At 32.5% G+C, this 16,625-nt stretch overlaps 1 protein-coding gene across 1 annotated transcript; it reads left to right on the top strand.

The window, feature by feature from the left end:
• Window positions 1–3,691: 3,691 nt before the first annotated feature.
• On the top strand, window positions 3,692–6,273 carry LOC122294420 (peroxidase 4-like). The gene is made up of 4 exons (XM_043103152.1): window positions 3,692–3,979; window positions 4,674–4,865; window positions 5,260–5,425; window positions 5,614–6,273. Exons 1-4 carry the CDS (start codon window positions 3,749–3,751, stop codon window positions 6,000–6,002), a joined length of 978 nt encoding a protein of 325 aa, XP_042959086.1. The 5' UTR covers window positions 3,692–3,748; the 3' UTR covers window positions 6,003–6,273.
• Window positions 6,274–16,625: the final 10,352 nt, after the last annotated feature.

The following is a 16,625-nucleotide window of genomic DNA, read 5'->3' as shown; positions in this document are numbered from 1 at the left end:
GCATTCTTGCACCAAGCACGTGGAGCTGGATTATCACTTTGTTAGAGAACGGGTTGCTGCTAAAATCTTAAAAGTATCATTCATTTCCAGCAAGGAGCAAATTGCAGATATTTTGACCAGGTCATTATCAGCCTCCCACTTTGCTCAACTTAGCTCAAGTCTCACTATTGGTCCAACGTCGCTTGAATCGAGGGGGATGATAAGGCATGTGCATCTGAGACTGTGAGCAATCATCATCTATAGATCAAGGAAATACTATAAGGCTAGAGCATATTCTAGAAGCCTCGTACATCACTACCTAAGGAAATATTTTGTAACAGAAAAGATGAGCTGTCATGTGTACTTTGTTGAGGTCATATGCCTATAAATACTTCTATACTGTATATGAGAAATTAATGAGAAACTGAGCTAAACATTCTCATTCCATATTTTCCTTCGTGCATTCTTTTAGTCATTTAGTATTCTTCTACCTTTATCATAAAATAATCGGTCGATTGAACTAATTATCGCAATATTTAGCAGCCTATATATTAGTGATTTATTTATTTTGAAAATTACATATATGTGCTTTTGGCGTAAAAAAGAAGCAACTCCAATCTCATTTATTCAGCTATTTGGCAACATCATTATATATAATTAATTAATCTCAAGCACTTGTTAAGATTTCGTCAACATGTTATGATTATTCAAAGTAAGCTAGCGAGCTAGTTATTTTCTTGAAAGCAACGTCGTTTCATCCCAATCTATACGGGATACATATGGTGGAAATTGCGAGAAGATTATTAATAAATGGATAGATTTTTCTCATGATGTCTTAATTGCGGCCGACAGACCTAGTCTAAAGGATAAGGAACTAACCCTAACGTGTGTACGCATGCCAAGAAATGGTCCGACAAGGACATAACCATACAAGTAAGTCCTGTTTGTCATGTCAAATATCAATGCATGCATGACTAGATCCCATTAATTCCTCTAACTAATTTTGATTTTTAGACAACGTCTTGACTCACTCAAGTCATGTTATGGCCTAATTTTGATTTTTAGACAACGTCTTGACTCACTCAAGTCATGTTATGGCCTTAAGAGTCTTGTTTGTCGTGTCAAATATCAATGCATGCATGACTAGATCCCATTAATTCCTCTAACCAATTTTGATTTTTAGACAACGTCTTGACTCACTCAAGTCATGTTATGGCCTAATTTTGATTTTTAGACAACGTCTTGACTCACTCAAGTCATGTTATGGCCTTAAGTGTCTTGTTTGTCGTGTCAAATATCAATGCATGCATGACTAGATCCCATTAAGTCCTCGGATGAAGATAGCCTTATAATTCACTTATAATTTATTTACAATTTATCAATTAAATAATATTTTTTTAAATTTCAAACACATCAAATCAAAATCAAAATCAAAATCAAAATTAATATATAAAATAATATTATTTTTTTACAAGATTGTAGAAGAATAATAAATGAGTAGTTATTTTATCATTTTCCTAATTCCTCTAACTAATTTTGATTTTTAGACAACGTCATGACTCACTCAAGTCATGTTCTGGCCTCGTTTGAATAGTTAGATCCAGATCAAATTTGATAATTTGTAAAATGATTTTTAAATAATAATAAAATAATTTAAATTGAAATGTTTAATAAGTTTTAAAAATATGAGAAAAAAATTAAATAAAAATATTATAAAGTTGAAATATAGTTAGAATATAATTTCTTAATATTTTTTTAAAATTTAAAAATTTTGAATTATTTTCTATATTTTATTTAAAAATTTAGAAAAATTATAATGATCAGGTAATGATTAGATAAAAAAATTTAAAATTAAAAAATATTTCTATTTATAATATTTAGATATTAAGATAATTAAATAAGATGAGATGAAATAAGATAAGATAAAAAACTAGCATAACCTAAATCATATGCTGTTTTAAAAACTTTAGAAAGAAACTTTAACCAAAAAAAAGTTTCTAAAAGAGGCATATCATCTGATCATTTCATTAATTACTCTTATAAGTTTTACTCGAAAGAATAATGAAATAATAATGATTAATAGACAATAATTGCAACAAAAAAAAATAATAATAATTTGCTTCATCTACCCTGTAAATTATTGCATCAATATATATATTGCCCTAGCTATGATCTTTCTATATACTCCCACTCACAGATGAATCTATGATCATCCAACTACTCAGCTTCGATCTTAAATCTGCAGGAACTGTCGTGTTACGTACTTGTTCATTGAATTATTAAAGGGATATTAAATTATTTTAAGCTTTCAGTCTCCCAAATAATGAGATATACGGGGACTGCATGCGTAGAGTAGTACGTAACTCTTTCTCCTTCTTCAGTACTACTTTATGGAGAACACTGACCACAAATCAGCCACAGACATGCAATTTATAAGACCCATTGTCTTTGTACGTAGTAGAGTAATACGTACGTGCATGGGAAAGTATAATTCGTCGTAGGTTTAAGTAACTTTTTCGTGTTAGATCATTACGATTTTTGGCGATGATAAGTACTACATGCATATTTGTAGTTGTCAAAGCAAAAAACAAACATGTTTTCTAATTCTTTTTGCCATGTTCTGACTAATCATGCATGCATGCGGTGTGGGGAACTTGTTACATTTCTGATCGAGGAGATAGTTAAGACTTAAGTATCTATGACGTACGACTAGTTCATCTAATATTCTGATTAGTTCCCAGATCTCTCCTAAATTTGTTCGAAAATTCGTTCATACGTTCTTTCAAGAGAAAAAGGCCAAATATTAAAGAGCTGAAAGGTCGCTTTCTGCTGCGACATTAAAGAAAGATGGGATTGGTCTGATGGCGTAGGGAAGGGAGCAAAGTGAACAAATTATAGCTTTTCTATTGTCTGTTTTGTGAGTCGGCGATTCTCTCACGCCATCTTTTTCCGGCTGAGTGTAATTTCAATTTTCTGAGCACTGTAATTATTAACTTCATTCTCAGATACCCTTTTGCACTATTAGCTGTTCTGGAGTACTGTGAACTGTGACAACGCCGGGCCTGAGAATCTAAGCTCCAATACCTTGGAATATACGTTTTAAAAGTGAAGGAGTACGTATATACTTATTTCTTGCATGCGCACTAATTATCACGCCGTTGGGACCGGTAATTAAGATCATTATGTCCCATTCCATATATATATATATATATGAGAATCAAATCATTAATTGTACTTTACAACTGCCCATGTTGAATCGTCAACTTTGTAGCTTAGTTTTCAATTGTCTGAGAACAACGTATTATAACCTCGATCGAGGTGTCTATTTATCTATATATCCAGCTAATTCTTTTTAATATGGCGTGGTCTTCAAAAACTTTAATCGATGGATGTTTCGGATACCCCACATTTCTGACAAATTTGACGCAAGCATCTATTATCTGTACCCACCACTTCAATTCATGTAAACGTGTTTCTATTCTGGCGTGCACTACTTTTTATCATTATCAGACATTTATAATTTATAAAACGTCAAATCCTGTTAGCTGTTGCTTTTAAAATATATATTTTCTTTTTAATTAATTAATTTTTAGGGTTATAGACCAAATATTCCATGTGACCATGCAATATTACTGAGTTTCCCAATTATTTATCTCGTTATGATCTGTCTAGATAAGGGCAACGGCCCGACATGTGGTCTCGACACATGCAGCCGACTACCGACTACCTTTAAATATTCCCAATGTTGTCTAGCTGATCAACAGAGAAAATGGCCTCCTGCATTTCTACCTCTTCCTTCACCGTCAATGTTATCGTCGCATTAGCCCTACTTGTGGTTTTCACGGGGAGCTCCTCTGCTCAACTCTCTACAAGTTTCTACTCTAAAAGTTGTCCCAAGGTCTTCAGCGCGGTGCGGCCTGTTCTCATAAATGCCATTTCAAAGGCACCTCGCCTGGGTGCTTCTCTCCTTCGTCTCCACTTCCATGACTGTTTTGTCAATGTAAATTCCTTCTTCTGTCCATATATATCTACCCGGTTCTAGTTTGCAGTGAATTACAGTAAACCATAAATTAGCTAGATCCAATTAAGTTGTTAATTAGATACGCTTGCTAACTTTTATTATATATATATATATATATGTATGTATGTATCAGTTGATTGGGGTCGTGCTCTTCTCAATTAATCAGGTTTAGCGTGACTGATTAAGTTGGCAAGTAGAAGACTAAACTTAATGGTACAGCATTTATAATTTAGTAAAATGCAGTCTATGAAGAAAGAAGAAGAAGAAGAAGAAGATAAAGTGTGCGATGCACAATTGAATGGCACTTTCTTGTACGTGACTGATCATAGTACATAAACAGAGCTTTAGCACATCCATATGGCATGCAAAATTTAAGCGAGGTGATGGGGAAGAGAGTCTTTTATGATACCCACGTAATTGGCAACATTGTCAGCTTATTTGGTGGGTTTGGGTCCATCCATTCCAGTTTTTAGATGAATTAATCCAGTCATGTTACAAAGATTCATGAAACGACATAAACATTACACAACCGTATTTTTCATTTTACAGCAAAGAAAATCTAGGAAGCTTGCTAATAAAGAAATTAGGTGCAGAGAGAAAACAATCTAGGAAGTTTCATGGTATTTTACCGGGTTGTCTCATGCATATATGCTAATTCGTGACACTCTTGCAGGGTTGTGACGGCTCGGTACTCCTGGATGACACGGCTACCTTCCAAGGCGAGAAGACAGCAGCTCAAAACAACAGATCCATCAGGGGTTTCAAGATTGTCGATGACATAAAAACCGCTGTAGAGGAAGTATGCCCAGGAGTGGTGTCTTGTGCCGATATCTTAGCCATTGCTGCTCGTGACTCTGTTGTAATTGTGAGTTAATTCTCCTCCTTTATCATCGTGTCTACGAACTACAAGAGAAGACTAATTTTTCACTCGTTGGAACTACAGATTCGAACATTTTTATTTATTATTTGCTTTGATTGTCACGTTTGTGTGGGACAGATAAATAGTTTTAAGTAGTAGCTAGACAATAATTGAAATAAGAGGTACAATAATAGAGACATGCTTACAAAACCACATATTTTGATAACATGTTAAAATCTGAGTACTGGTTGTATAATAGCTTAGTAAACAATTCTTTTTCTTTTTTTTTTTTTATGAAAAAAGGAGGAATATTAATAATCCTTTACATCGCGACAAAAATATCTACAGATATCTTTCTGATTAATCTGATCATTGGTAACGTAGTGAAATTTTTCTGCAGCTTGGCGGGCCTAATTGGGCTGTTAAAGTGGGAAGAAGAGACTCGAAGACAGCCAGCTTTACTGATGCCGGAAATGACCTCCCTTTCGGCATATCTAACTTATCCGTCCTCATCAGCAATTTCCGAAACAAAGGTCTCTCTGCCCAGGATATGGTTGCCTTGTCTGGTATGCCTCTCTCTCTCTCTCTCTCTCTCAGGCTGGCATCTAGACTTCTGTTTTTCAACAAATATATATGGAAAAAATCCCCTCAACCAAGAACTGGGGGGCCTTTCTCGTCTCTTTGTAAATGTTTTGGACAAATTTAAATGCCAAATAAATATTTCAGTATAACTTTGTTGTCAACCTGATCCCAGGAGCTCACACGATCGGGCAAGCAAGATGTATAACTTTCAGACCCCACATATATAACGACACAAACATCGATAGTTCATTTGCCAAGCTCAGACAGAGCACATGCCCATTTAACACCGGCGGCCGCAAGAACCTTGCCCCTATGGACATCCAAACGCCTAATCATTTTGATAACAAGTACTTCGAAAACCTCCTCAGCCAAAAGGGTCTTCTACACTCTGATCAAGAACTGTACAATGGCGGGTCGACCGATTCACTGGTTAAAACCTACGTCAACTATCCTAAGACCTTCAACGATGACTTCGTCACTGCAATGGTCAAAATGGGAGACATCGAACCCCTCACTGGATCCAGTGGTGAGATTAGAAGGAACTGCAGAAGGCCGAACTAAGGTAGATCGTGTGCATGAAGTCATGGAATATTTATTATAATTGAAATACAGAAAATATATGTGTTCCCTAAATAATGGTGGGTAGCAATAAAGAGTATTCTCACGTACACAGAGATATACAAATCGTGAACAGTTATCACCATATCTAAAGGTAATATTGTAGTAAACTGTAAATTATAGATAAAAAAGATAAGCCATTGGAAGGAGCTTTAGAGCTCATTTCTTTAAATTTTACATAAATATGAATTTTACATAATGCATTAGGAGTGCTCGTATCGATGTGTATTTATTTTTCAAGTATTTAGAGTGTCCTTTTTACTTTAAAGCTTACCTCTTTTTATATTTTTTCACCCTGGAGGGACGGTGGGGCCTGGGGGATTGGGCCATTGGCTACTTTAAAGTTTAAAAGCTTTATTACACCTCTTCTGAAGACGAGAATCGATAATTTTATTGCGAATAATATATTATGAGCGGTGCTGCTCAGCCGCAGCTCAACCTTACCGGTAGTTGGTTTCGAAATTTTTTTTATAATTTTTTAATATATTTAAATATTTAAAAAAAATAAAAAATATATCATTATATTTAAAATCATTTCATTAATCATTAATTAAAAAATAAAAAATATTGATGAGCGCTCAAACTAGAGAGGTAACAATAAGGAGGTATAGTAGATTTATCTATATATTTTATAGCTAAAAGTACTTTTAATGGATTCTTTTATCTTATTATTAAAATTTATTTTTTTTATTTTATATATTAATTTTTACAATATATCATATATCAGTTTATCTATTTTTTCTTTATAATACTTACATATTATACTTTTTAATCTCTTTTATTCATTTTAAATATTTTCTCTATCTACTAATAATATCTTTATATTTTTTTTATATTTGTAATATTTTTGTATATACAATATTATATAATTATGTATTATTTTAAATTAATCTAAAATTTTAAGTTAAACTAAAATATAAATTAATTCAAAAATTAAAAATAAACTTATATGAATTAAAAATAAAATTATATAATAAAAATATATATTAAAATATAAAATACCACTAACCAAATAATTGATACTCTATTATATGTAACATTTCATTTAAGTGATGTGTATAGTGTATTTTACACACTAATTTGATAATAGAATAACTCCTTAAGAAAATGTTACATTTGAATCATTTGGGTACTTCTAAGCCGAAAGAGATACGAGCACTGTCAATTGAGACTATTTGGATGTTGAGGTGATTTTAAATGATCTATATTAATATGTGAATAGTAATATTTTATGGTTCCTATTGAAATGTATAAAATATGTTAAAATATATATTCGAATGATAAAATAAATTGAGATGAATTTAACTTTTTATAAAAATTAAAAAAGTAGTTAATTAATCCCAAACATAACATGAGACTTTGAGTACTTGGCCAGCCAAAGCCGGCTTGGCTTCTTATTTTTTTGAAAGTTGGCTTGGCTTCTTAATTACAAGATTCAATGCTCAAGTGTTCATATCTTTTTTTGGTTTTTTGGTCGTAGAATTGAACTTGAAGTTATTCTAAAGGTAGGACATGTTAAAATCGGGAAGAAATAGAATATGCACTTTATACACCCTTCAGATTCGATAGCTTTTCTTTATTCCTTGTGTAGTTGTGTTGTGATTTTGGTGGTCCCTAATTGAAATTTGAAGTTATTCTAAAGAGAAATACTTTAGTCATGAATAAATTCTAGAAAAATAAATTCATAAATAGATGTGATTTAATGAAGTAATTAGTATGTTATATTGTAAAATTATTTTTATTATAAAATAGATCTAACACATCATATAAAATTATATCAATTTATAAGTTTACTTTTATATAATATATTCGTGGCTGTAATACTTGATTGCTATTCTAAAAGGTTTACAACCAATCTTATCATGAACCGTCAAGTTCAGTATTTATTGATTAACACTTTTCTATTCCAAAAGATTAACACTATCTATTCGAATTTGATGATCTCCCAAAGAGGAGATAAACACATAAGAAGTTGGTCATTCAGTATTTATTGATTTTTGCATAAATATGTTATGTAGTATTAAATAAACAATAAGTATTGCAAGAATCATTTTATTTATATGTCGCTCCCATTCGAGACTAACAAAATATAAAAAAACATTAAGACTTTTGTTATGTATAAGAAAAGTCGTGTACTGATCTGCGTAATAATACTAATTCTTTCATATTCAAACTTTAAATTAATATTATTTTCAATAAAATATATTTTTTAACCAATCACATTAGATTGATGCACATATTAATACACAATTGTATTTACAACTAGATTTTTTCAAACCTTAATAACTGAGTATGATTAAGGCAGCGTTTCGTTGCCAAGCCTAACCCAACTCAACTCAATTCATCCCATCTCATTTTATTTAATTATTACCATTTTTCTGACTTCCAATATAAAATATAATGAATAATTCAAATTTTTCAAATCTCAAAATAATAATAATATTAAAAAATAATATTCAAATAATATTTTATTTAATTTTTTACTTTCAACTCATCTCAACTTAACTCAATTCATTATCCAAATTGTAAATGAATCAATCCAAGTTGAACTTTAACTCACTAATGAACAAAGTGCTTAAAAAATATAGAACGGAGGATAAGATATTTCATGTACGAGATATGACCCAAGTTGTGTTCAACCAAATGGGGTTTGATTGGCCAATGTTGCAGAGAATATATTCTTTGCTTCATCCAATAGACTTGCAGAGTTGGAAAATCATGATCTGTTCTTTTCTTCTCAAGGCCATGGCGTACAACGCACTGCAGAAGGCCGACCTGCCTAAAAGCTATGTTCGCGGGACATCAAGAAAGTAATTGTTTATTATATTACAATCTGATATGCCTTGTTGCTACACTTCTGCTAGGTATAGTTGCCGGGTATAGTCAGTATGCAATCGGCTGTCAACTGGTATTAAAATTAAAAAGAAAAAAAAAATGGAGTGCATTTCAAGTCCTGCTTCTCTTGCGTTGGTTCTCTGGTAGTCTTCAAGCTCGTTTTCGGAAACTCATTTTGGAACTGGTTTGGAATTGGTGTGGTTTTTGGCAACTTGAGCTCGTCTGTTTTTAAGTGGATCTGTGCTCTCTTTTCAAGTGGTTGAGTTCATAAGCAGCCATTGATTTCGAAGGTAGATATTTGGCATAATTTCTACTTGGTCATCTTCGTGTGATTTCTAAATAATATTAATGATAATGATAGCAATGAAGGCTTAGGCAAGAAGTTCCTTGCCTAAGAAGCAAATAGAATTCTCCACATCTTTTTCTTGTCACCCAGCATGAGCCTCCTTTGTGATCTTGTAGTTGTCTGTGTTTAACAGTCTTGCAACTGCTGCATTCTCTGCAGTCTAGTTATTTCTCGAAGTGTTCTTTTAAGATTCTTCCCACCCATTCCCGTACGCTTTGAAACTCTCATATCTAGTCCTTTCTCTTTTTTCCCTTCAATCACTGTGTGCTTCAACTAAATTTGATTCATTTGACGAGAGATTTTATAGTGTTGCAAGCATTGTTGCAAGTTGCAACTATGATTCTATCTTCAAATTGGTTAGTTGCTCCTCATCGGTAATTTTTATTGTCCCATGATCCTATGTATACTGTTCATTGACTTATAAACTTCAAACTTTCAGGGATCAAAGACTTGCACTTCCTAAGAGCTTTCCTTTGCAAATCTTTATTCAATAAAGAAATATGAATTCTGAGATCATCAAACAAACTGCATGCCTTGAAGCATGCAATCAACATCGCGAGATTTGTGCATTGAGAGATAACCTTGTGAAAGAAGCTAATGCTCAAGAAAGGCATAAAATTTATGGTATTGTGGGTGTTTATTTTTTCACGCGTTGATTGTTATCCATTTTATGCTTACAATGCCATATGTAAGACAGGAAGAATTCTATGTCCCTTGTGTTTTTTCATCCCTGTCGTTTTTTAAACCTTTTGATGATTGCCACTTATACTTGTATCTGTAACCATTAAATCTACAGGGAACGAACCTTATATTAATGAGCAACTCAGTTATTTCCCACCTGAACTGGTCAGTCATATTCCAAAGAATTCGAATATATTGTATCATTAGTACTTAATGGAGCTGGAGCAGAAATTTGCTTACGATATTCTAGTTCATGATATTGTGCTTGTCCTGAGATATAAACTAGAAGCTAAACTTGGAAGGTTGCATTTTGATAGTGAACTTTAAATATGTAGGAGTGATTAATCTTAACATAGAGCAAGTCACTTTTCTCTCTCTCTCTCTCTCTCTCTCTCTCTCTCTCTCTCTCTCTCTCTCTCTCTCTCTCTCTCTCTCTCTCTCTCTCTCTCTCTCTCTCGCTCTGTTTTTTTACTTTGCTTTACTTTGTTAGTTTAAGTGATATATTAAATAATAAAGCAGTTTGTTTGCAAGTCCTTTGGTGTAGAAGGTTTCAGAAAACTTTATCAAGATTTGAAAATTTTAAACAAGCGTATGAATGGAGATATTTTGAGAGCTGAGCTGAGACTCGCCGTCGAGGAAGGGTGGCGCTTCGTGGAAGGATCGAGAGAGGAAATGAGTGGAGAGAGGGAGTTCTTGAGGAAGGAAACTGAGGACCTCAATTGAAAATGTTTTTTTTTTTAAATGAGATGGTTTTATTAAAGCCACGTGGGACCCCGACTGCACCACAATTGCATAGAGGGACTGCATTTAGCTTCTTCTTTTTTTTTTTTTTTTTTTTTTTTTTTTGTTTCTATCATCTACATCATTCATTGTCTCAAATTGATGGTAATAGTTGAATATAATTATCTAATTATATTTTAAAGAATAATATCATTTTTCTATTCTAAAACTCCCTTCACATGTAGTCTAGATTCTCATTGATAAGTGAACCTAACACATATAATAATATATTTAGTTATGTAAATGAGATGAAATGAGATGATTTTTTAAAAGTTGAATAAAATATTATTATAATTTAATTTTTTAATGTTAATTTTAGTTTTGGGATTTGAAAAAGTTAAATTATTTATTATATTTTGTGTAAGAATTTGTAAAAGTTGTAATGATGAGATGAGATATTTTGGATAAACAAACGAATTAATTAGACAAATTATAAAGTTAAACTCGAGATTTTTATTTTGGCACTTTATTTTGGGGATTTAACCTAGGGAAGTGATGGCCTTACAATTCAACTACAATTTATTAACACTTTATCAATAACATAATATTTTTTTAAAAATTTCAAGTACATCAAATCAAAATCAAAATCAAAATCAATTTTTTTAAAAATATTATTTTTTTGAAAGGTTATAGAAAAATTGTAAATAAGTAGTTATTTTATCATTTTCATTTAACCTAATATCAAGATTGCCGAAGTTGTTCGAACTAGATGCCATAAGGTTTTCTAAACGAGATAATCATGTTTAAACTCCTCCCACTCCCTTTAAAAATCCTCAATGTCAACTTTCTTAGTTTGATTCCTAATTCTAGGACTAGGTAGCAGGTCCCTCTGACCTAGCCCACCCATGACCACCCAAACTACTCGGCCCATTGGATAATAGGACATCAACCTGCCCAGTGCCATGAATTGGGCGAATAAGTTAATTTATTAAAAATTTTCAAGAAAATAAATTACTGAGCATATTTTTATTTTTATGTCAAATATAAGAATAAAAATAAAAATAAAAATAAAAAATTCCTAAAAATTGGGAGAATAAGCTACTAGTGCCACTTTTTTATTTTTATTTTTTTTCACATTTTTTTAAACCTTCTAAACATTTAAAAATAAATTAAAAATACTTTATTAATCATTAAGTAAAAAAACAAAAAGCAAAAAAAGAATCGGAGAATTGTCGGTAGCATTTTCATATTTGATAGTACTCCATCATTAGAGATGAATTCCATGAAAAAATAAAAAAGATTCAGAAGATTCGGTTCTGGGCCTCGAATGACAAGGGAGAGGAAGCACAACATTAATGGTGGTGGTCCAAACGACCAAAACCAATTTACTTTTAATCCATGCATGACAGATGGCTACTCATGTGTTGCACAAGGGAAAAAACTCTCTTCGAAAAGAAAACGCATGTACTACAGAAAGAAATTAACAATGTGATGGATAACATAGAAAAGAAACGACGAGACGGAGAAGAGAGGAATTTGCAGAAGAAGAAAAAAACTCTTTAGAGAAAGAAACGCATGTACTGTTGAATGAAACAAATGTATTAAAAGAGAGAGAGAGGATTGTAAATTCTGTAGGGTAAAAAGAGATTGTAAAGTTTTTTTTTTTTTTTTAAAATAAAAAATAAAATTGGATTCGGATTTAATTAAACCCATAACCCATATACTGTATCGTACCCGTCTCTAGGCATATTGTGGTAGATAAATCCAGTTAAAACTCGATAACAGCCCGGAAAATTTGGTTATCTAAGTTTTGGGCCGGATAGGAAAGAATTCGACCTGCCTAAACAGTACAACTTTGAGCATAGATGATGGAATGGAGAACATGCACGTGTTGAAACCAAGTTACCTAGGAAGCATCTTGGTTCATGCACAAATATACATGAACATGCATTTGACTCAGTTAATTATTCATTGAATCTAATAGGGACTGAGAAGAGGGAAAAAGGGAGATGATAACTACGTATTATCATTTGAAATAAAGATAAACTTATGTTAACATTGGCAATTGACATAGCCGTAGGTGGCTGGTATTTCTTCACGTGTGGGTTTCTCCATTAACGTCAACCGGCCTTGATCACTATGCTAATATAAACGACAAATGTAAGGCAACAAGGACGAGAAATTAACACTTTTTCCTCAAATCACAACTAACCTTTTATATCAAAGGAAAAACTATGACATTCTTTGTTCACATGTTTTCATTTATAGGATTTTTGTCCTATGAAGAGAATTGTATAAATTTACAAATTGATATAATTTTATATGATATATGAGTTTCGTTTGTTTATCCAAAACATTTCATCTCATCTCATTTTATCATTATTATTTTCACAAATTTCCACACAAAATATATAAAAAATTTAACTTTTTTAAATCCCAAAACAAAACTAACATTAAAGAATTATATTATAACAATATTTTATTTAATTTTTAAAAAATATCTCATTTCATATAATATCATCTGTGTAATCAAATGGGACAAATCTACTTCACAATAAAAATAAATATATAATCTAACGTATCACATCAAACTACATTAGTATATGAGTTTATTTTTATATAATCTCCCTTGACTTAAAATATTCATCTTCTTTAAAACCGTAGTTGTTGTTACAAACAACTACGACTTACTTGTGCGTTGTCGACATGTCCAACACATCAGGATAGAAGCAAAGGTCCCTTAGAGAATCCATATCCTCTTCTCTAAAATTTTCCCTAAATTTTACCTAAAAAGTACACTTCCTAAAAATTTATCCTAAATTTTACTTATCTTTAAAAAACTTTATACATCTCATTTCCTATCATTTCTATATTATATTTAAATAGTATTCTTACATTCTTTCTTTATTATTTTTTTCTTTCACTTTCATTTCCGTTCATAACTACTAACTATTTTTTCTTATTCTCCTCTTTTAAAATATCATATTCTAAATTGATTTATAAATATTAATATGATTTTTTTTTTCCTCGGATACAATATTATATTTCAAACCAACATCAATATTAAAAATAATACTTTAATAAAATATATGAATTTTACAATACGGTGGTGTTTTTTTTTATTTGATTTTGTCTGCATATACTCGAGTAATATTTGATTTGCATTTGTCTAATTGTAACATTTTTTTCATTTTCATATGATGGGGTAATATTTTTACCGCGATTCTCTAAAGGCACAATGCATCCGTGTATTGTCTTCTAAATTTTTTGTTCTTTCTCAAATGGTAACATTCTTTGTCCTCTCTCTATCAACGGTAACATTTCTTTTCATTTCTCCAACAGTAACATTTTCAATTTTGGCCTCCAACGGTAACCTGTTTTGTTGTTTTTCTAACAGTAATTTGTTTTGTCTTTTTACCAACAATAACATCATTTGTCCTATATGTAACAATAAATTTTTACTCTATAAATCCACTTTCCGGTAGCATTCACATTCTCACAACTCCAAGTCTCATTTGATATAAGAACTGAAATTTAACATTCCCCCTCATCTCCAATTCCCTTTCATCAAATGGTTTGTTCATTCTTTTTCAAATTACTCACATACTTGTCATCTGAAGATGAGTTGGAGGCTGTTCTTAATGTCGAGGCCGATGGAGAGTTATCAAGGCATCGTGGAAATCGTCAATGTCGTAAATTTATTTGGCGTAATCATATTTAAGGACACGTGCGCCTATTCCGCGATTATTTCATAGAAAATCCAGTATATTCCTTGAGCCTATTTCGAATGAGATTTCGGATAAGTCATCCTCTATTTTTCCGTATTCTAAATTATGTAGATGCTTACGAGCCGTATTTCGTCCAGAAAAGAGATAATGCCGAAAGACTAGGGTTATCTTCTATGCAAAATATAACTATAGCCCTTAGAATGCTGGCATATAGGGTTACTGTAAATTTTATAGATGAATACATATGTACTTGTGAAAGTACCGCAATGGAGAGACTAAAGAAATTTTGCAAGAAAATGGTAAGTGTTTTTTAGATGAATATTTTCAGTCTCCAAATGCCGATGATATGGCTTGGATGCTTGCGGTTGGTGAGCAACAGTGATTCCCATGAATGCTCGTATGCATTGATTGTATGTATTGGAAGTGAAAAAAATGTCTCACTGCCTGGAAATGTATGTACTCCGGCCACATTTGTGAACCAACTATTATTTTAGAAGCACTTGCTTCATATCATCTTTGAATATGGCATGCATTTTTTGGTATGCCGAATTACATAACGATATTAATGTGCTAGAGAGATATTTTATTTTCACGGAACTTGCTTAAGGGCGTGCTTCTCAAGTCAATTATACAATAAACGGCAACGCGTACACTATGGGGTACTATCTTATGGATGGTAATTATCCCAAGTGGGCAACGTTTGTGAATACGATTCCACAACACCAAGGAAATAAGAAGAAAAATTTTGCCGCAACACAAGAATCTGCAAGAAAGTCAAGCGTGTATTCAGAACACTTCAACAATGATTTGCAATCATCCGTGGACCTTCTCGAATTTTTAAAGTCAATGAGTTTACAAATATAATGAAAGCATGTGTTATTCTACATAACATGTTCGTTGAGGACGAACGTGATGATACTAGGGGTTTGAAGATGGAGTACGATCAAGTTGATGATCAAATTCTAGAACTGTCGTGCAATCCAACCTTAGAATTTATGAACTTCATTCAACGCCAACATCAAATTAGAGACAGCTCGGCACATCATCATCTGCAAGCAGATTTAATTGAACATCAATGAGAGATTTATTCCCAACAGTAGAAGGGAATTTCCTATTACTGGATTCTCTATCTTTTCATTAGTTGCGACTATGTATTCTTGTTTCAACATCTATCCAGTTTAATATGCCTGCATTATTTGTAATATTTCCATTATATGTTTTCTTAAGTCTAAAGGGTCATGTAATATTGAAATTAATGACGAGTAACATCTATCCATTTATGCAGTCTCAATTGCATATTTGCTAAACATACAAATTGTAAAATAGAACAAATGCCAAATGTCCCCATGTTAATCATCAACATGCAGTTTTAATATCTATCTATTCAACCAGTTATAGAAACAATAAAATTACAAGTTGTACAAATATCCTTGTCAAAAAAAAAAAAAAAAAATTACAAAATACCTAGAAATCATCCATCCAAACCAGCTCGTCTCGCCAGTATCTCCCTCTAAAGTTGTTGGAAATATATCCGCTGAGCGTTGGGCAATGTACTCACATCGATCAATATTATTCGCTCCTCCTGCTCCCACCGGGCGATTTCCACCTTCTCTTTTTCCAAATGCACTCTCGTCCTCTTGTCTACTTTTATTTTCCTCTCTCTCTCTCTCTCTTGATCATATGCCATCTCAGCCTTGAGTCGGAGAAGCTCTTTCTCCTGATCACATGACTCCTCCAGGAGAGTAAACTTACACTTGCTCAGCTCCAGAATTTCATCTGATGACCTTCCTTGGGCCTTACACTTTCTTTTGTTAGCTTTCTTCCAATTGGCCTATCCAATTCGATGACATTATTTTCAACAACATTCTTGGCCTCTGTACCATCGGGTGAATTAGCTGCAACTGCTCAGGTACGCGAATATGTCGGGGACATCGTGGACCTTCGCTTGATCTTGTCCTTTGTGCCACGCTGCATCCATTTCGGTTGGTCTTTCAACAGCTCCCAACAATACTTGAACTGAAATGAAGTTTTCTCAAACGATTGGAACATGATCTTAGCTTTCTCGAACTTCCAATTGAAGCATAAAATAAAATAATTAATATCAATCAAAGGTAAATCCAACAGAACACATAAATATCATAATAAGAGTAAATAATAAAAGTGGAAGCTTATACCTTGTATGGCTCAGTTATGCCACTTTGATTCAAGGGTTAACCTTGGGCGAGTCTGGCACAAAATTTGTTCATTGCCTTTTGA

The sequence above is a fragment of the Carya illinoinensis genome, chromosome 14, assembly GCF_018687715.1.
Source record: "Carya illinoinensis cultivar Pawnee chromosome 14, C.illinoinensisPawnee_v1, whole genome shotgun sequence".
Classification (NCBI taxonomy): Eukaryota; Viridiplantae; Streptophyta; class Magnoliopsida; order Fagales; family Juglandaceae; genus Carya; species Carya illinoinensis.
Note: the sequence above shows the minus strand (reverse complement) of the source record. Positions and strands in the feature narration are given on the sequence as shown.

Excerpts from the sequence above, each read along its gene's own strand:
- LOC122294420 (XM_043103152.1), top strand. The coding sequence starts at position 3,749 with ATGGCCTCCTGCATTTCTACCTCTTCCTTCACCGTCAATGTTATCGTC. Across the intron at positions 3,980-4,673 it reads TCCATGACTGTTTTGTCAAT|GGTTGTGACGGCTCGGTACT; the intron begins GTAAATTCCTTC and ends ACACTCTTGCAG. Across the intron at positions 5,426-5,613 it reads GGATATGGTTGCCTTGTCTG|GAGCTCACACGATCGGGCAA; the intron begins GTATGCCTCTCT and ends ACCTGATCCCAG.